The sequence below is a fragment of the Cyprinus carpio genome, chromosome A6 (assembly GCF_018340385.1).
Source record: "Cyprinus carpio isolate SPL01 chromosome A6, ASM1834038v1, whole genome shotgun sequence".
NCBI lineage: Eukaryota > Metazoa > Chordata > Actinopteri > Cypriniformes > Cyprinidae > Cyprinus > Cyprinus carpio.
Window position 1 is genome coordinate 29,772,982 of NC_056577.1, and position 22,773 is coordinate 29,795,754.

Genomic DNA, 22,773 nt, shown 5'->3' on the forward strand with positions numbered 1-22,773 from the left:
CAAATACATAATGTCCCAGAATCCCTTTTGTTCAGCTCATATAAGCTGAGTCAGCATCATGTAACCAGCAGAAACAGTTTCAAGCCACAACATGCAAAATATAGCTTTCTTCTGTTTACAATGATTTTGTGTGTGTGTTTATATATATACTCTAAGATATATCTATATCTATATCTATCTATCTATCTATCTATCTATCTATCTAAAGTTTTAATAATATATCTGTAAATAATTTTAATGAAAATGTTAAAAATATATATAAAAATTGTCTTATTACATTTTATTTTTTATAATAGATTAAAAATGTATATATAACATTTCATTCTATATCATTAATTTTATTATTTATTAAAAAACTCAATGTTTGTAAACAGTAGTATATATATATATATATATATATATATATATATATATATATTAGTTATTTAATATAAATAAAAATATATATTTTCTAATTTATTTTACATATATGTATAAATAACATTTTATTATTTTATTCTAAACTATTTAATTATATAATGTAGCTTTAGGTTTCAGCGAAAGACATGTATAAACTTACTTTTTTTTTAAATGTATAGGTTGAGTGGGTTTTGAGAGGCATAATACAGTAGCAAGAAAACCACTCAAAGTACTAAGCTTTCATCAGCTATTCCTCTTCCATCCTGACCGGCGACATTCCTTGCATTCTTTGTTCTCTCTCGCTCTCTCTCTCTCTCTCTCTCCCATCAGGCAGAAAACAAAAGCTTCTTTTAGCATCTTTAAGGTTGGAGGGAAGCATTTCAGCAATGTCTGTCTGGAACATTGCGTAAGCAGCATGTGTTCCAAAACATATGCACACGTGTCAATGCGATATGCACTAAAATAATTAAAGATGAGGGTACAAATATACTCCACAGGCTGGCTTCAGCGAGATGCCTAATGGGCCACCATTAAAGAGAATCACATCATGTGCAGTTAGAAACAGGCATATGGAGTTTTTGGAACATTTCCCTGTAATAGCATACAATGGTCATTCATCTATAAAGAGTAAATAGTTTTTGTAGTTTCCTCTAGAGGTACCTCAGGTGCAATATTCAGTGAATCAGTCTATCCATCCATCATGTAAGCTTTGCATTTAAACAGTCTCTGAATATATACTTTACCTGTATGTGATCTTTTTCTCCCTCCATTTCTGACCAGTGAGGGCGTAGCGTTTATTTCTCCTCCGTCTGCTGATGTGAGGGTGATCTGGAACTCCACACCGAGGTTTTCTCATCCACCTTAAAACATTTAGATAATAATCACACACAAGGACACTAAACGACTGTCAGAGAAAACTCTAACAGTAAGTTTATGATCTTCATACTACTGTACATCAAATGCATTGCTAAAATCACACGGAACACCAACAAGACCAAAAACATGCTTTAAGTAAATAAACAGGATGAATTTTCATTCAAGTACCTACTCATTGAGTATGTGGTTTTGAAGGCAGCCAGTGGCTTTTATTCATCTTCCTAAACAAACTTTAGTCTCTCTGTTGTCCCCATCAGCTCTGGAGCACCCATTACATTTAATGAAGTTACTTCCATTTACCTGGTGTGCTCGTTAATGTTCTCTGAAAATTTTGAGTCTGAGGTAGGTTATACTTTAGTTTTTGTGCATATTACCTTGATCTAACTGGTTATGTGATCTCAATATAAAAGCTCACATGAGATGGGCAACTTTAAACACTACTGTTCATCTTATTAATCAAAAACACAGTATTGATGTAGCATATCAATGCACTTCAGCAGCTATATTGCCTGTTTGTGATTTTTTTTAAAGAGTAAGTGATGCATTAGAGGGTTGTTACTAACTCGATGGTGGTCTGGTCAAGCACTCCCGTCACTGGAATACCGTAAAACCGCTGCATGGCAGCGACCGCCGACTGCATGGCTTTCTCCGATCGCAGGTCTGATGTCCGGATGTCCGGCGGGAGCAGATAGCCATAGTTCTTCAGCCATGTCTAAAAAAGAAAGAGACATTACATTAAGAACTAAAGGCAGGATTATTATAGTTAACTAAAACTGAAAACAATAAATAAATAAATAAATAAATAAATCATTACTTGAAGTAAAATAAACTTAATAAAACAAATCAAATATTTAAAAGATAAAAAATAAACTTATTATATTTCAGCTAATTGCCAAGGCAACATTTCTAATTTTCATTTAGTAAAATGTACATAAATATACTAAAAGTTAATTAATAAAAACTTTACAGACATATTTAGAAAAGAAAAAAAATTCTAAGACTAAAAATTATTCAAAATATTATTAAATCTATTATTTCAATGTTAATAAAATAACACTGACTGAATTGCTTTAAATACTGATGCCAACCAAGGTGAAAAAAAGTGCTCTTCCATAATGTACTTAAATTGCTCTATTTTTGCACACTAATTTTGTAATTAATACTGTATACTAAAAATTATTCTTTAGTACTTCTCAAGCTAAACTTAAGATCAGCTAAGTGTACTCTACTGTGCTATTTTGGGATGAACATGAATATGAACTAAAATGCACTTTTAACATACCATCTCTGTATTTAATGAAAATTTAGTTACCACTTGTAGTACACTTGAAAAATATTTCATACACTAGTGCACTCAAGTGTATGACTAAATACATTTTTTAAATACAAAGAGAGTATGCTAAAAGCACATTTTAGTTCATATTAATGGTGTCCCAAAATAGCAGTTGAGTACACTTAGATGATCTTAAGTTTATCTTAAGAAGTACAGTACTAAAGAATAATTTTTAGTATATTAAGTACAAAATTAGTGCGCAAAAATAGAGCACTTAAAAGTACATTATGAAAGTGGTCTTTTTTTCACCTGGGAATGATTGTAATTTATCTAGAATATGAAAAAAAACAACGGCAAAAGGCAATGTAATTTTTCTGACATGATCTTAATAGCCAATCAATCAGTATCAGAACTGGAGAAGACTGGTGAAAGAATGCCAGCTTTTTTGGATCTTTGAATGAAAACCATAAGAGATACAGACTAAACTAAGACCTTAAAATCATATATTAAATTATTCTGACTAAAAAAGTGAACCGTAGGATCACTATCAAGTTTGAGGTTGATACAGGGGTGCTATTTTTAAAGTAATAATTTATGCCATTCTGTTTTTGATGCTAGTGTGCAGAAATTACGCACTGTGTGAAACTAAGGGAGAAAACACAAATTGTATCAATAAACAGAGGCTGTCTAGGTCAGCCACCTCAAATAATCTCCAATTGTCCTCAAAGCTCGGTTCATTTCACATGCTGCTTGATCTCAACATATTTAACAGCACAAAAATAAAACTGAACTTATATAGAGCATCCCCATCCTCATCCTCTCATTCCCTCATCTCAGCCTCCTCTCTCTGCTTTCATCTCTCCCTGCGGATGGACAGAGTGGAGAACTAGTAAGCAAAGCCCTCGTTTTAAAGCACTGCACACTTGGAGAGGGGCTCTTTAACTGAGCTCATGGCTTAGAGTCCATTTTCAGCATGAATATTTTAATGCTGGAGTTTCTGGTCCTTTCCTTCTCAGCATGAAGCAGGACCATCACAAACAGTGAGTCAATGCTTCAAAAGGAAATCAATCCTTGGGCCGCTACACAAACGTACTGCTTCTATATCCAAGAGAGCCACATAGAGTTCATTAGAATTAAAAATAGTGCTCTCTATTTTCTCAATTTTTTGTGTTTGCAAACAGAATCAACCACATCTATTGTATAACCTAGGAATTTTAAAATGTAATTTTAATTTAAAATTACACCATAAAACAGAAGAAACTTATTTGAAATTTGAGTATCTATAGGTCTCTTTTGACCTGAGCCAATAAGAAACCACCTAGAATACCCTAGCAACCATCTACCTGAAATAAAATAAACATTAACTGAAATAAAATAAAATAATTTATTTCAGATAATTGCCAAGGCAATATTTCTGTTTCATTTAGTTTAACTAAACTGAAAAAAAAATCTCTATATATACTTATAAAAATTAAAAAGATTAAAAAGATTAAATATAAAAACACTGAAATTGATATATATATATATATATATATATATATATATATATATATATATATATATATATATATATATATATATATATATGAACAAAACTTGGAATATGACTAAAACTAATAGAATCTCAATGACATTAAAATAATACCTGACTAAAGGGCATTAAATACAGATACCAAGATAATAATGGAAATATACATAAAAAATATATCTAGAAATATATCTGTATCAGTTTAATTTTCCTGAAACCATTTTGACATCCATCAATCAGCCATCAATAGCAACTCCCAAAAATCTAACCAGAAATCCCGATGAAAAACTAGTTGAAGCTAGTTTTTCATGGAACTTCCCCAATTAAAAATCCCAAAACCCAATTAAAAAAAAAAACAAAAAAACAATGAAGTTTTCATAAAATGTTAAACCAACACCAAACATACTCTTTACTGTTGAAATGCAATGATAAAGCATCTCTCTATATAAATATGCATGAATATAATGCACAGTTGTATAACACTAACATTATTTTGCATATTCAGAATGCTGAAATGCAAACTTCGCATTGTACCAGTGAGTACACCCTTCTTTGACATGGCTCCATGGTAACAGAGGCTCAGCACGGCCCCCTGGGAAATCGTAACCATTAAATAATTCACCAACACTGTTACTGGTGCCATCATTATAAGCATGGCATACAGCAAAGTCTGAAACCAGCACTACAGCCAACAATGCATGTATCATCCACTTTGATAAATCAGTGAAGGCTGTGAGATCTGAAGAACACAAAAGGACTGTGACAGTTCAGCTCTGTGAATAATAAGCCATATTTAAGCCGCAGGACTATTTCTGTTCCGGTACTTTGCAGGAATCAGTGGAATTCAGTTCAAAGTCAGAAAACCACATTTCTCTGGAAATATAAATGATCAATTGTTCTAGTCAACTGCACTGTCGTTCCAAAACAGTATGACCTTCTTTCTTCTGTGGAACATAAAAGGAGAAACTTTGTATAATATACTTGCTACTCCAGTTCATATACCAAAATCTATTGGGGATACAAATTGTCAAGCTCCAAAATGCTACAAAAGCACCATAAAAGTGGTCCCATTTCTTCTTTTATGTTCCATAGAAGAAAGAAAGTTATAAAGCTTGGGTGAATAAATCATAACAGAGTATTCTTTTTTTTTATCTTCAGAACAAACCTACTGTAGTAATTAAGTGCAGGAACTAACCACACTGATTAAACCAAGTAATCCTTTTCACAATGAACAGGTATACTACACAGTAATCATTCACAACCACATTATTCATTGTTCTGACCTTAGAATTTTTTAACAGGGAATTTGACAATAATAGTCCAGACTATACTGTATGTACAGAATAGCACACTAGCTACTGTTTCTATTTCAGTATATCGTTTATATACTTTGCACAATTATGCATGCAATAGTGAAGTGCACAAACAGAGTACACTTTGCAGCATCCTGCATCCCACAATGCAACGCCTCCGGCTTCGACAGCACAATTCTCTTTCTTTACTCTTTTGATTGCATTGTTAATCAAGAGTTTTAAATGCCTATTTTCCGAATATTTCTAAACCAATAACTGGATGTCACTGGCTAAATTAAACATGCAATGTTATGAGGTCATGTAGTAAACTATTGTTTGAAATTGCATTCTTTTTCAAAATAGCTAGTTTTTTAAAAAGAGTATGATATACAAATTACACAGCACAGTATACATGATGTACAGTACTCAGTACTCAGTAAGCTAGTACTCCATTCCAAACATAGCCAAGTCTTTCTTTGAACAGCTGCCCCTGAAACTTGAAAATCCTTTCATCCCTGCTGCCAGGTGGCATGGAGTGATGATATTCTACCTTCATGAGCAGCATGAGGTAACAGACTGCATGTGCTCGCCAAACAAATGGTAGCCAAAACAGATCAGATGAATTTCTAGTAGCAACACACCTGACTTTGTTTAGGATTTGGTAGAAAATAATGCCTAAAATACATGTACTGATTCAGAAATGTTTTTTGCAGCAAATCAACATATTAGAATAATTTCTGAAGGATCTTGTGACACTGAAGACTGGAGTAATGATGATGAAAATTCAGCTTTGATCACAGGAATAAATTACATTTTAAAATATATTCAAATATAAAACAGTTCATTTGTAATAATATTTCACAATATTGCATTTTTTTTTACTGTATTTTACATTTAAACAGTGTATATCACTGAAAAAAAAACATTAATATAAAAGCTTCTGTTCTGATTTTGTTCTGTTCTTATGGCACACACAATGAAATACTTTCCCACTGATAAACAGTACAAGGATAAGAAGTCTGCATCTGACTCAAATTACATTGGATAGTTCTGCTGAAACAGCACTATGTTTGCCTGCGAGACTGTCCAGAGCTCAAATAACGTCTGATTTCTTTATCATGATATCTGCTGTAATGTAATCTGTGTAAAATTTTGTGTTTTACCTCAAATAAACAATCTGGCTCTCTGTTGTGTGCTTACAAGTAGAATCAACCATCAGTCCATCCTAGAATTTAAAGGGGATTAACCATTTCCACCTTTTCTCTGATCCTTAGAAACTGGCTGTTTTTGATATTGTGCCTAACACTAAAAGAAAAAAAAATTAGTTAACTCCATTCTGACTTCTTTGTTATTGGACGACTAGTAGACTAATTGGCTAACCAGAAAACAATTGATGCTGAAATGTGCCACATAAACTGAAATGATGAGGTAGTACATTGTTAAAAACTGTAAAGCGGCATTATATAGAGAATATTACAAAGCAGGTACAGTATCTAGCATGCACTTATACTGCAGTATTACTCTGACGTTTTTACTGGCTGTAAAATTGTGATCACAGCCCATGTAATTGGCCTCTTTGAAACACAAGATATTCTGGTCATGCGGAGTCTCCTTTCTCATAAGTGTGTGCTAATGAGTAGGGAGTCACAAAAGCAGTTGGGCCTTCCATAGAGATGACAGTGTGTGTGCTTAGTTTGAGGATTTGTGGGCATTGATCGGGTGGCATTGCCTCATGACTTTTGATATCTTGTGTTTCAGAGAGAAACCGTACATCGCATCATTAGAGGAATCAATAAAGGTTCAGTTCCTCGCAGTGGTGCCCCGACTGCCTCACCAATAGAAGAGGGGTGAGAAGTTAGTGCAAACGGCACATTGAGCCATAGTGCTCATGAGAGAGGCATAAGTTTGAGTCTGGCTCATGTCATTTCCCTTTTGTTATCCCTATAATTTCCTGTTCTTTCTGCCTTGATCAATAAATAAAAGCAGAGAAAAGGCCAAAAGAGATAACAATAGCGTTAGAATTATGGCTCCACGATAAATCAAAATGAAAATGTAATCATGATATGGTGATATTTACTGTCATTATCAAATCCCAAAGGAAGCGATTTAATTAAATGAATATATGCACTGTGTGAATCACGGCACTGCTTGTGATTCAGTGTTCACAACAAATGCATACAAACTCACATCTGCATCTGCTATAAATTTAGGTCATTTATAGCAAGCATTTGGGAATGCAACATTTCAATGCAAAAGTTTTCATGCCAAAATAAAACATTAAAGAAATTAAGATAGAGTTCTACTATAAAAAGAAAATAATTAAAATTATTTTTATTATATTTTTAAATACAGTGAATTATTACAAATAAAATATTTTTTTATTAAATACTCAAATTTTTACATTGGAATTTATTTCTATAATATTTCTTTTTCTGTTTTGTATTTTTATTTAATAATAGTAATCATAATAAAATATAACATTTATTAAATAATGAAATTGTCATTATTAATATTTTGCAGTCATGTTGACATATAATCACATTTTTTTATATAAAAATATAAACAATTTAAAAAAATAAAATAAAAAAGTTTTTTAAACTGCAATTTTTATCAGAAAAAAAACAACAAGATTCTTCTCTAAAAATGGCAGTCCTATTAGCGGTTAACAAACATGCTCTTAAAACATAATAACAGTGCTAGAGCCATGGCCTAGCAGTTAGCTAACACACTCAACCAGGGTGGGTGACATGAGTTCAAGTCTGACTCACATCATTTCCCAATCCTGTTTACAACTCTTTTCCCATCATTCCCTGTCTTTTCGTGACTGTTCTATGTACACAAGTGGCACAAGGGCCAAAAAAATAACAATAATGACAGTACTGGAGAGAGAAACACACAGAGAGGGAGAAGACGAAGAACAAAAAGACAAAGGCAGTGGCAGTGAGACAAACAGAGCAAGACAGAGGAGAGAGACGAAGGATACGGATGGGGAGGGGAGAGGTGGAGTGATGGAGAGAGGAAGATGAGAGCGTACAGTAGATGGAGACATGGGGGGAGGGGAACTAGACAAAGACAGAGAGGAGAGCTGCCATTTGTGTTCATATCAAAACCCCCCGAACAAAAAAAATACAGATCAAACGATTTAAAACCACAATGATTAGAGTTGCAATAAGAGTTATCACAGTAATGCAGCCATAACAGTCTAAAATCTATCATTAGCTGTACAGCAAATGCGAGCAACCAAGTTAGACACATTCCAGAAACAACACCCTAGTAAAATAGAAGTACACTTTAGCATACTTTTAAAAAGAGTACTTATTATGGAAATAATATACTTAAGTGTGAACTGAATGTAATGTTTTCGGACACGTAACTGCATGTTATTTACAATTAAATGAAAATGTATTATAGTTTTAGTTTATATTAAATGCAAGTACACTGTAAAAATTACATTTGGAAGTTATAAATTAAACAAAAATTATTCTAGTATGTTTTACAAGAAAATACAATTTCAAAATACTACTACTTGCTGTTTATTTGTATTTAATTGTAACATTTACTAGCAATTTCTGAATCAAAATTGTTTCTGAACCATTTTTTTTTCAGTGTAGTTGAGCTTATTTTGTGCTTATTTTGAACCAACTACGTAGGAATTAAAGGGGTTATATGATGTTGCTAAAAAGAACATTATTTTGTGTATTTGGTGTAATGAAATGTGTTTACGTGATTTAAAGTTAAAAAACACATTATTTTCCACATACTGTACATTATTGTTTCTCCTCTATGCCCCGCCTTCTGAAACGCGTCGATTTTCACAAGCCTCATCTCTCTGAAAAGCAAGGTGTGCTCTGATTGGCCAGCTATCCAGTGCGTTGTGATTGGCCGAATGCCTCAAGCGTGTGATGGTAATGTAACGCCCCTTACAATGCTGTGATGCCGTCTACCAGCACGACAAGACAAAACTAATAAAACCCATTACATAAGAGGCATTTGTTGCATCAAGTGGGGACATAATTACTGATTATAATGACTTATACTGTCTTTGTACACGTTGCGTTGTGTATCGCACTGCGTGAACATAATCAATGTCTGCATTTGTGATCAGAGAAACAATAATCAACAAGTGCTACTCTACACTGCTCAAAACTCACGTTTGAATCATCAGTAGCAAATCCTTTAAATATGAAAATGTATTTACAGGCTGTGAGTCAGAAGCACCAGACTGTCCGTGCAAAGTTGGAATTGCCGCACTTTATAGAAACAGCCTTTGTGTACAGCTGGCATTTAAGGCTACTCTCCCAGGATCAGGAAACAGTCCTTAGTAAAATGCGCTGCACATATCTGAATATTTGGGTTGAACTGTTCTGGAACAGTGTTGTAAAAACAACTTAACCACTAATTTCTAGTTGTGTCCTCTTTTGGAAGACCAAACACAGTAGTTTCACTTTCACAACGAAACACACAGCGTCTTCACTACACGGCGGCAGCGGCAGCAACAATACTACAGCAAGAATCAAAGTTACGCCTTCTTTCTTTGCTTAAACATTTTGGGCGGTGTTATGCAAATCTTCCCACATTGTGATGTAGTCAAGTGGGGGACCCCGTGGGGGCGTGTTTTAAACGAGGCGTGTTCAGGAGGGCGTGGACGAGTCTTAACTTTTCTAAAGAACATCTCTTTGGGTTTGAGACTTTAGTCTTTGCAACTTTAGGGATCTTATCTATTCACAAACAGCTTGTAACACTCCAAAGAGAGAGGAAAACTTGAAATCGCATCATATGACCTATATGTACCTATATGTAATTTCATCATTTTTAATGAACTGACAAGCATTTATGGTAGTTAACTAAAATAAAGTTTACAGTTATCTTTTTTATGTTGGGGCAAAAAAAAAACAACAAACCAAAACAATTGCAAGATTTAAACTCAGAATTCTGAAGGCGGGGGGGGGTGGGGGGGGGTGTGAGATATATAAAGAAGCAATTAAGAAGTCGCTTTTTTATTTTTTTTATTCCATGGTGAAAACAGGCTTCCATACATATTGAATAACACACTACAGTTAAAATTATAAATCAAGTACCTCATATGTGCTGTAGTTTGTCAACACAAAAATAAGTGTACTTGTTGTTAACTTTGATGACAAAATTATTAAAATTCAATAAGTTCAAATGTACTTTAAAACTTAATTTGACATTACTACAGTATGCTTTTTAAAAGTGTACTTAACTAGCCTTTTATTTCTTTAATATAATATTATCTGCAAGTGCAGTTTTTGTGCACATTCAATACAATTAAGCACACATCTTTTTCAAAAGGGCAGCCATTACATTTTACATGAATAATGACTGTAACAGTACAAAATAAACTAGATTTTTACATTATTCATTTACATTAATCACGATGCTTGTCACTAGTTATCAGGAAGTTGACATGTCAACATGCTACAAAATGCAGCACAACCTTAAAAACTGGTATAAATAGCATGACAAAGGCAATGCACCATTCAGCTTCAATTCAAGCGGTGATACTAGTGCAGAATTTGTGTGAACTAATTAGGTTTTTCTCTGGCATAGTGTTTTTTTTTTCCTCTTCCTTTTAATTTCCCCCAGCATGTGGTCTCCTGAAGAGACATATTCAGGACGAATTAAGACTTTTGTGAGGAAACTGTGCCATCCTTATTTAGTTCCCTGCATCCATTGCAGAGTCAGAGCGAGGACTGCATGCTTTCTCTCAGCACATTCTAGCATAACAGACACAAAAAAAACACAAAGAAAAACACAACATTCTGCAGCTTCTTATTGCGCTACAACAGTAAACAAAAAAGCAAACCATGTCTTAATCCTACAATAAACAGAAAAAATACCATAATACTGTCAAGAAAGAACAAAGCAAACATAAAAAACACAACAATAGCTTCCTTTCACAGCTTTCACAGCATGAGATTCGCTAGGGACCGGAGCAGTGTTCGGCAGTGAAGTGTGTTTCAGCGAATACTTCACACACTTCAGAGGTTCTGACACACTTTAACATCCCTTAGAGGAAGAGGGTATGGCAAAATACATATCTCACAGTCAGAGACAGACAAAAATTAGGGCAAAAGTAAATATTACACCTTCCCGATTTCCACACACACCTTCCATTCCCATTTCTTTTTTTTTTACCTTTTCAAAACGTACTGTAGTGTTACTATAGAACAAAGATGATAACAGACGGTAAGGTACTTACTATGGTACTCTAATATATTGCCCTGCCTATGATATTGTATGATTACCATGCTTATTTAACATAGTGCTCCAAGGAAATAAGCCCATTATACATGTCCAAAAAAAGGTACAACTGTAATTGTGCTGTAAATATTGGTAATAATATTCTGTGAAATGTGTTTTGTTTTTTTTTTTTTTGGTATTAATGCCTTTTTGTGAGTGGTAGTGGATCTTGTCATAGTTTTTTTACGTATTAAAGTGCCCCCAAAAACAAATTATAGGCAATATTCAGTGAATACAGTCTATTAATATAAATCAAGTCCACATAATCTTAAGCTTGCTAACTCAAATCTCTCTCTCTGTCTGTCTGTCTATCTGTCTATCAAATGTATATCCAATATTAACAGGTAAAACCTTATTGTAAAGTGTTACCTAATATATGTATAAATTATTTTTTTCTAATTGTTATATTGTTGTTGTTTTTCCTAATTATATATATATATATATATATATATATATATATATATATATATATCTATATATATATATATATATATATATATATGAATATATAAAACATTAATATAATTACTTTTTAGGACATCTGACACATAGATCTTCATTAAATCTCCTGAGCTCTGCAAGGACCAGGACTCCAAGCCATAACATTTTCCTCTCAAACATCTTTATAAATTATTAATTGAAACAAAATGAAAATAAAAAATAAAGCTACCCGGCATGTTTCACAAATGGTCTAGACCAGCGCTGCACAATCTTCAAATCTCCATTCGGAAAATGAAGCTTTTCTAAAATCTGAATGAATTTCCTCACGATGCTCCCTGAGTCCCTATTGTACAGTAAATGTGTGCAGTTCCTTACAGGAAGCAAACGCTGAGCATTTATATTCAAATCCAACAAACTGGTGGGGCTTAACTGCTCCTGTGGCTTGATAAAATTAAAACTGTCAGATGGAGACAGCAATCTAATAAACTCGCCGGGCTGCAGCTTCTCAGACTCTGTGACCATGAAGGTGTAGAGGTTTCATTTTTCACACGGCTAGACACAGAATAAAGACCCAAATCAATTGACAGTCCAGGAATGAAACGTCAGATTGGAAATCCTGCACAACTGTATATAGAGCCAAACCACCAAATGACCAAAAAGCTCTTCTATGCCTTATATTAAGCTGTATTAAGTACGTTGAAAAAAGCTGAAAAAAAAAAAGAAACAGAAGCAACTGAAAATGGTTTTTTAAAATGGGTGTGTCCTTGAACCTCAAAAAATGCTGAGGTTTAGTTTTTTATGCCTTTTTGATTAGATTAGACACTGGGATTCCTCTAATGTGCCGACAAAGTGGTTCAATCTATCACAGGCTGACAGCATCTACAAACTAGATTTTGCACATTTTTTTTCTTTTGAAAAATCAAAGTCGGTGTTTATTCTAAAAATGATGCTTATATGCAAATGCTATATTTTTCTTGCAACAAAACAAGTCTGATTGCAGAGGAAAAAGTAATATAGCAAAGTTTAACATCATTTAACATATGAGGAATATTGTCAATATGATGCATGATGCATGCATTGCCTTCTCTTTGCCCTGTGAGCTCTGTCCAATGCAGATTACAGCTGTCATCCATTAAAACAGGTCTTGAATAGAGACAGACACTAAAGGACATCACTGTCAGTGCAAGTCATTCACACCTTGTCAAACTACATCTTTATAACAGAGAACTGACCATAATTAAAAGCAGCATCCAAATAACCGTGTTTTAAGACTAGATACAAGCCGTCTCAGAGAGAGGAAAGGTCTTTGTTTAAAGTTAACATGGAAAAGGCATTTGCAAGCCCTTTTACTTCCATATTGTGACACAGGATATTTACAATAAAAATTAAAATGTATTAATGGGGAAATGCTGACTTGTTGATCTTTGAAGAAACAATGCACCTATTTCAGCATCACAGAGTTACTATTGAATTTGTAACTTTTATTTATTAAAAAAAAAATTTTTTTTAAAGTTTTAGAATTTCGGATGTGATTTTGTCATTTTTATGCATTTAAAAAAATGTTTATATAGTTTTTATGTAGTTTGGTTATTTTAGAGTCGTTTTAGTTATTTTAGTACATAAATAAAAATAAGAAATGTTTCCTTAAAAAAAAGTTTTTTATATATATATTTTTTTCATTTAATTTATTTAATATTTAATTTAATTTTTTATTTAACTTTGAGCAACAAAATGTTTTTTATGGTTTTAATGTTCCAGTTTACTATAATAATCTATAATAATCCTGATAGGGAAAACTTTTTTATGAATAAAATAAAGCTGAAATAAACCAAAATATAAATATTAGATTAAAAACTTAAATGAAAAGTAGACATGTTACTTTGAACTGAAATAAAATAGGTACTGAAATAAAAAGCAATTAAAGCTAAATAGAAATGTTTAAAACAATAATGTAAATGACAAGCACATAGCAAAATTACTATAACTTAAACTAAAATTAAATTAATAAAAATAAATGCTAATTAAAAATATTATATATAAATCTGAATATATCAGTCTTTTTAAAGCTGCTTTACAGCAGAATTGAATTTGTTCATGTTTGAATCACTATTTTCTTGTTTATCTGTGTAAAGCTGCTTTGAAACAATGCATAAAGCACAATATAAATAATGGTAAAAAAATATATTAAATAATACTGCAATAACACATGCATGAAAATACTAAACTGCAATACCTAAATATTATAAAGTATATTAATTTTTCTTTTTCTATGGACACTAAAGTACTCAAAGCATAAGTCAGGTCTAAGGCAACAATCCAAAACTAGTATCGACAGCAGTCTACTCACTGCACGACTCGCTTCGAAAAACAACAAGATTGAAATAAGAGTACAAGACTTATATTACCACAGTATTATCATCCTCAGCAACTGCCATGAACATTCTCATTTCCCTCAACAGCAGCTCCACCCGGCTCTTTGTCATGCTCCAGCAGAGGAACAGATGCTTTTTTACAGTTGGCCAGAACTATATATGACTAGTACTACAAATCTCATTTTGACTGCTGATAATTGTTCACACAACTCAATCAAACTGCCCAATCCACATACAAATCAATGCTGCTGTGATGACTGGAGCTATTTAGTCTTGTGATGCAGAATGTAGATAGGAAGATATAATCTATATGTAATATGGTAATGTGCACCATATATGTAATCTGATATCAGAGTCTTAAAAGATTAATATCTGAAAACAGAATGAGCAGTTAACTGGATCATATTATCTCACATTGAAACCTCTTTTCCCACCATATTCCAAATCTAACAGGAACCTTCACCTAAATATCACTTTATTTTTCTATGCACATCAGGCACTATCACAAATCTTATGATTGCAATTTAAAAATTAGGTCATGAAGCCGAATGATGCGTGTAGCCTGATTATTGTGTGCAAAGAAAATTTGATCACACTGTTTTTAGGTAATTTATCAATTTAGAATGATATTGTGCTCAAACTGTGTAAGTATACCCATAACAATTAGGTGCATATAGCTATTATGTGCAGTCATACTAAAACTCCTGCTGTAAGTCTCTCACATGAATGAAACAAAGAAACAGAGGGTTAAAAAAAGGCTCCTGGCATGGAAACAATGAAACGTGGACTGGGAAGAAAAATATCTTATAAAAATCTGTGTTATGTTTTCATTTTTTTTTTTTTTATGTTTTCATTTTTTGCATTAAAGGGTTAAATTATAATTCATTTGTCTCTTTGATACATCACCATTATTCTGTCATGCATGATGACTTTCATGTATTATTTAGGTTATGATTATAAATTTTGTGGATGTTTATTAAATTATTACAACATAACCTATTTATCTAATTTATCCACTTTACTTATAATAGCCTTAGCAAAATCAACCTCTCATCAAGCAATGCTTCATCTTTAAAAATTGTGACAGACATAACACTAAGATCTCTATTCACTAAGTAATCTATTGCCACAACAAAGCTGAATCCAACAGCTCTGGCTCGCTACTCAAAAGCATCGCTGCCTTTCCCATCAATTATGGAGGACCTATATTTGGAACACACATAAAATCAGTAGATGCACATCAAAACAAAAGCCTCTATATGTAACAGAATCATTCAAAGCAGCTCTTGTGTCCTTAAAGAAAATGATTGTGCTAGTTAATCTACATCTTAACTGAAGGTCTTTGTCCTATCTTTGCTCAATAAGATCCAGGTCTCTTGAACAGGATCAGTTCAGTTCTCACATTGCACTGAGCATAAAGGCTTGAACGTGTTGCCCTCAACTAAGACAAAAGATATGTAGGGTATAATAAGGGAATGCATGTGCAGTGAGTGGTGCAATGAAATGATCCAATTACTGTAATTTACTGGCAACCTGATAATGGTTTCAGTGTGCTGTATTTCCAGGAAGAGCTAACATAAAACACTTAATGTCTGTCTGGGGCCGCCGAATAGAAGGCAAACGGAGCGGAGAGAAATATAGAAAGACGAGGACCATTGAACATGTAGATTGTTAACATGGATGGTTTGCATGCGAGCACTACCTGTATCACAAACGCATTTAAAAGATCATTACTAATAAATATCAAAATTAGTGCCTATAATGACAAAAAAAAAAATATATATATATAATAAATAATAAAACAAAATTAGTGATTATTTTTTGGTGTTATTTAAATTTTATTAATAGGTGTGTTAGGTTTGGGTGCATTGTTATTGTTTATGTGTAGTGGCATGCTTATTTATTAATTGGTACGAATTTTAAAATATCAAGTATTCTTTATTTAATGGTGGTATTATTAGCTAATTATTCAACATGATGTGTAAAATAAATGTATATACAAAAGTGTCATTGCTTGCTAATATGACTATGCATCCCTAAATCATTATTTATTTAGTGTGTTTGATCCACTTCAGCTTTATTAAACCAATTTGAATATAATTCATTGTAATGGTTATCTGCTAGCCACAACGCTGTTGCGCTTAAGCGCGTCCATATGGTGATGCTCAAAGGAACAGGTCGCTTGCACGCGCAGCCAGCGGAGGTGAGGATGGTGTAATGTCCATCTCCTCTCTCCACGTACTCCTCAACAATGAAGGTCCTCTCTCTCCACAAAACAGACACACACGACCCAGAAGAGAAGGTGGTGGAAATAGCATACGTTTTTTCCAACACAGAAACCCCGGGAGTCCCGTCTTTCTCCCCCTGGCTCCCACCCCGCGCCATGAGCGTCCCCAAATTCCCCCCCCCTGTCCGCCGTTGATTTCCCGGCTTGTTTTTCTTTGTGTTGTGTCTTTATTATTTCAGAAATCAAACGAACGCCCGATATTCCTGATAGTGCTGTGAGCGTTCTTTCTAGTCAGTCGAGCGCGTTAAATTCGCAGAAGCCAGTTTTTTTTTGTGTTGCGTCTTCTCAAAACTGCTTGCGTTGAAATGATTCTGCGCCCGCTGAAGCGCTCGAGCGAATGCAGACACCGCGTCAGCGAGCGCGCCCAGACACCGCGGAAGGTCAAGGAAAGTCCCGACTCTTTGAGCGAATCGGTTCTTTTGTGAAACTGCTTCATGTTTTCAAGGATCGTCTTGTTGAACCAAAATCGGCAAATACTTTTTCTATTATCATACCCCAACAAAAAGGAGGATTGGAAAAAACGGATTAAAATATTTTTTTTTATTTAAAAAAAATCAGGTTATCGATTCCACTTACTATTGCTTACCCTGGCAGTTTGAGGAAATGTTTAAACAGAAAGAAACGGATTATTTGCCTTTAATTTTACGACGCTCAATAAAATAGATCTGATAAACTGCATGCAACATAATTGAACCTTTTAATCTCGTCTAACTGGGGCGGTGGTGTCCGTAAGTTCTTTCAGTCCTTTATGACAATACAAATTAATCGTTGATAATTTAATCATTGTACTTACTCGTCATGAGCCCTAAACGTTCATTAGGATAAATTCTGCATTTAAGTCTCCCGACAGTTAGGCTTCTTTACTGTCATCGTAACACAATAAACAGAAAAATAGGACACAAAAAACAAGGCTGAACACAAAAATGAGAATTACTAGGTTAGAATACGTGACGAGGGGGTCATTATGATGCTGAATACAAAAAGAACATTACTTTGTATATTGGGAAGTAATGAAATGTGGTGTTGTATGCGGTGTTTTTTTTTTTTACGGTTTTGTAAAAAAAAAAAAAACATCATTATTTTCCACTACTGTAAATTTATTGTTTGCTCTTCTATGCCCGGACTTTTCTGAAATGGGTGGATTTGACAGAGAATAAATAGGTACGACTTGTTTTCTTGCCTGTGAAAAATATAACGCAGGATTGTGCAAATATTCCCACAGTGATTTTTATAGATGTGGGGGGCGTGTTAGAACAAGACGTTTTATGGGGGGCTGTGCGACGAGGTCTGTAGTTTTATTATAACAGAATATCTTGGGATTGGAGACTTTAGTCTCTGTTGCAAAACTTCACAGAATCTTCTTTATTCTACCAAGCGTGTGTAACACTCCCAAAGTTGAGGGAAAAATTTTGAAATCGCATCAGATGGACCCCTTTTAAGTAACCACTTTAAATGATTCTTGAGGCCATATGATTCAGTTCAGTTCATCAAGTTCTTCACTCGGGCTTCAGTACATCCACCATTGTGTGGTGAGTATTGTTTGTGATTCTACTACTAAAAAGAGCCGGAGGGTCACTTGGTTTGGAATCGAAAATCACCTGGCACTTCGTGTTTTGGAATTTTAATTAAAATAGGTGGATCTTGTGGTGCTTTGTGCTAATCTTGAATGTTTTTTTTTTTTTTTTTTTTTTGTGTTGTGGGTGTGGGTGTGTGTGTGTCAATCAAGTGTTGTAGTTAAGTACCGTTGCTTGAAGAAGTGGTTTCTTAAAAAAAAAAAACACAGAAAAAAAAAGTCACAAATTTACTCAGCCTTTTGTTACTCCGATATTTCCCGTTGTGTAAATGTCATTTTACTTCAGTTAAAAAGGCGTCATTTATGATTGCAATGGCCAAGTTTTCCTCTCCTTTGTAGAGTGTTACCAGCTGTTTTTGTGAAAAGGATTAAGATCCCTAAAGTTTGCAAAAGCCTAAAGTTTTTTCAAAGTGATTTCTTTATATAAAAGTTAAAGACTTGTCCATGGGTCCTCCTAAAAATCTGCCCTCCTTGAAGTACGAACCCATTGGAATACGTCCACTGTGGAGGGAAGGAGATTTTGCAATAAAACACCGCCAAATGGTAACGCAAAGAAAAAAGGTGTTGGGGTAACTTTATTCTTGCTTGTGCGTATTTTGCTGCTTGCCGCCGCCGCCATGGAGATGGAGCTGTGTGAATCTGTGTGGAAAAACAAAAACCGCCTGTGTTTGGCCTTCCAAAAGAGGACCCCACTAGAAGAAATCACACTGCAATAATGGATCGCTGGCCCAATCAGCGTACACCCAAAAAAAAAAAAAAAAAAAAAAAAAAAAAAAAATTCAATCTGTTAAAGAAAGCAGGGCATAGGGAGAAAGCACAGCAACAATATTGTACAGTACAGTATGTGGGAAAATAATGTTTTTTTTTTTAATAAACCACTCAAATCAAACTAAACACATTTCATTACACCAAAATACACAAAAATAAGGTGTCTTGTTCTTTTTTTTTTTAGCACCGGTCAATTGGACCCCCCTTAAGGTTAAATCCCACTCTAAACTTATATACTTTAAGGTAAAATTTCAATTTGTGTTCAAAAAGAGGTTTACACAAAAAGTATTTATCTTAATTTTAGACAATTTTAGATTTAGTGGTTGAATAAAATAACCAAAGAACTGTTTTAAAACTGAATGCAGTTGAAATCATTTTGAATGATTTTTTAAAGTAAGACCCCGCTACCCCTATATTCAATGACACTATACCGCCCACCCACCCTCAACCCCCCCACAGCCTCCCCCCACCCCCACCCCACCCCCCCCCCTCCCCCCCCCCCAGAGTACCAAAAGGGTAATACCCCACCACTAAAGCCTATTACCCCATACTTCCCCAAATCCCCCATCACGCCCTTAAGATACTGCACACCCAGCACCTGGCCATTCATCCCCCGATAATACATTAAAAAAAATAAAAAAAACAAAAAAAACAAAAAAAACAAAGGTATTTAAGAAGATTTCATTGCGTTGTAGATCTACTTTAGCTACCTCAAATATCATAACCTTTGTGTTCTTATTTAATATTGCAAAGGTCAGATTGAGTCATATGTTGCAAATCAAAATGAAAGGCTATTAAACTCAAGCTTATAGTCATAGTTATTTTTTATGTACACACAATCATATCTGACATGAAAATTATTAGTTGTACTTTGGCTTGACGGCAGTGTTGAGTTCCAAATCATTCAACAGTGTTTATTCAAGGTTGTTTGTTTTAATATGACAAGGTGATTCAGAGAACCCTTGATTACCTGATGCAGAGTGATTAAGTTAAGCTTTTAAGATTATGTTCATCCAGACGAACCCATCTCAACAAGCCTGCTGTGTGTTCAGGGATGCGGGATCAGCAGTCTTTTGTGTCCCTTGCGGAGTAGGTAGGGTCCACAGTCGGCCCCAAAAGTCTCCTGTATCTGGGTCACAGCGTGCAGAACAACTCTCCAGCGTGGGAGATGCTCCTCTCTGTGCTGTTGACAACCATTGGGATGGAAGCCAGAGCATCCCACGAGTGAGCCAGCAGGGGCAGGCTTGATTTCAAAACGGTCTCTCCATCTGGGAGTCTCGGTGAAAAAGCAAGACACACACTTTAATGTTGAGGTGTGTTGGGGTAGTTTCTTCTGTCCTGTTAAAGCACAAACCAAAGCCTTAAAACATTATATTTTCTTTACTACAATTCGTTCAGTCACTGGAACAGATGCAGTTCTGCTCGACTGCATTCGTGGTTCAACATGCTATGCTATCTGTCTCATTTGTTGTACAAATGCTTTCAGATTCAGACAGTGCATATCTTTACTACTCTTCTTCCAGTATATAACTTACAAAAAATTATTAGTGCGCAGTATGTTTTAAAATTCTGGATATCAGTGTTATTTTAATATGATTGATATAGTAATATTTTTGTTAATATTTATTAATTTATTTTTTTTATTTTGTAAGTTTTCAGGTTATTTAGTTGTACTTCATTTTAGTTTGCTTCAGCTTTAACTGGACAATATTGCCTAGGCAATTAAATTTATATTAGGTTATAATATTTTTGTTAATACTGTGAATAATAAGATTTCGTTAAAGATATATTTTCTATTTTAATTGTAATTTTTTTATACTGTATGTCTTTATAAGTGTTTTTTTATCAAGTTTTAGTTTTTTAGTTTTTTTAGTTATTTTAGCATTCTTAACTATCGAAAAAAATAATATTCCTGATGTTATCGTTTATGTTTGTTTATATGTTATATTTAAGTCAACCTTTATTTATATTAATACAATACAGATTGTTTCAGAAGCAGAGTGATTGTGGTTGGTGGTCACAGATTGTAGTGATTTAGTGAGTATATTACAATGACTGCACTGACCTATTGTATTGTATGATGTTTCGGTCTTTTAAGATACAGGTGTTTTGTTCATAAGTATCAAGACACCCAGTTTAAAGAAACCAAAAAATATCCAGTATTTCAACATAAAAATGAAAATCTGTTATTCAAAAATAAGGGAAATTATTAATGTCAATATGTGTTGATGTTGTGATGAAATCTATTGCACACTTGCTTTATTCTCAATTCAACCTCAGTGTTATTTTGGCAGTACTTGTACACATATACATACGTATTTGTTTACTATAATAGTATAAAAAAATAATTTGTTTTTGAATTTAGCATTTATTCTTTATATTTCCAATTTCTTTTATATTGGATATTTCCCATTTTTTAGCTGAAGTTTTAATAAATTTCATTGTTGTTTTTGAAAAAATTTTTATTATTTTAATTATTACTATTAGTTAGTTCATTTTTAATTTATAGTTTTGTTTCAGGCTTATTTTTAAATACTGAAAGTGATTTTTAATAGTTTTAGCTTTAATTCTAGTACACAGTAACAAAGCGAACAATTAAAGGGGTCATATTATGCGATTTCAAATTTTCCTTTCTCTTTGGAGTGTTACATAGACTAAAGTCTCAAATCCAAAGAGATATTCTTTATAAAAGTTAAGACTCATCCACGCACCCCCTGAAATGGCTCGTTCTGACACCGCCCACACAATACTCCATCAGTATGTGGAAAAAGATTTGCATAATGACCGACCAGTATGTTCATGGCAAAGATATAAGAGGGGAGTACTTTTATTCTCGTTGTAGTTCGTTGTGTTTTGCTGCCGTTGCACATGTAGTATAGACGCTGTGTGTTTCACTGTGAACGCGAAACTACTTTGTTTGGCCTTCCAAAAGAGGGACAATATCCAGCTTTGGAATGCCTGGAGCTGATGCGTTGTGGGTCGCTGAGGACAATACATCAACTTGCCACTGTTCATCGTTTCGAATGGGCTTTCACCGCGCGCACTAAGCGGAGTTCCAGCCCGGGGTCGGTCAATTGTGGGTTGCCACAAGCACAAGGTAAGATCCTTCATTAGAATCCACCTCAAGCCCTCAGCCTTTGGCTCACTGAAGGCAGTGGTGTAGGACGCTGTTTCATTGAGGAAAACTGGAAACTACGTTGTTGTGGCCTTCCAAAAAGAAGATACGAATAGAAATTAGGTTTTATCACGGTTTATAATGGGTTGTTTTATGTTTATGTTCTCTCGCTCCGGCCCGGACAAGGCATCACAATATGTTAAGGCGTAACGTACATTGCACGTCACCCGCTTGACGGCGTTCAAAAATACACACGAGGCGTGGAATAGCTGGCCAATCACAGCACACGTGGACCAATACAGCAACCCTCGCTTTTTCATAAACAAATGAGCCTTTGTAAACAATCATTACGTTTCAGAAAGGCAGGGCAGTAGAGTTAGAGGAGGAAAACAATAATGTACAGTATCGTGAAAAATAATGTGTTTGTGTTTTTTAACCTTAAACCCGCAAATAATATAATAAATACACAAGTTTCATTACACCAAATACAACAAAATAATGTTCTTTTAAGCCAGGCAATTTCATCATGACCCCCTTCAAAAAGAGTGATTGCATTTAATTGAACCACAATTGCTTTTTTGTTAA

General features: G+C 34.1%; 1 protein-coding gene across 1 annotated transcript in view; it reads right to left on the reverse strand.

Annotated features, from left to right (window-relative positions):
• LOC109055153 (matrix metalloproteinase-24) overlaps nucleotides 1-22,773 on the reverse strand; it is a 165,362-nt gene that overhangs the window by 10,361 nt on the left and 132,228 nt on the right. The window contains exons 2-3 of the mRNA XM_042758929.1: nucleotides 1,839-1,987; nucleotides 1,143-1,259 (exon numbers count right to left, since the gene is read on the reverse strand). Coding sequence (XP_042614863.1) covers nucleotides 1,143-1,259; nucleotides 1,839-1,987 — 266 coding nt within the window. The remainder of the gene's footprint in view (nucleotides 1-1,142; nucleotides 1,260-1,838; nucleotides 1,988-22,773) is intronic.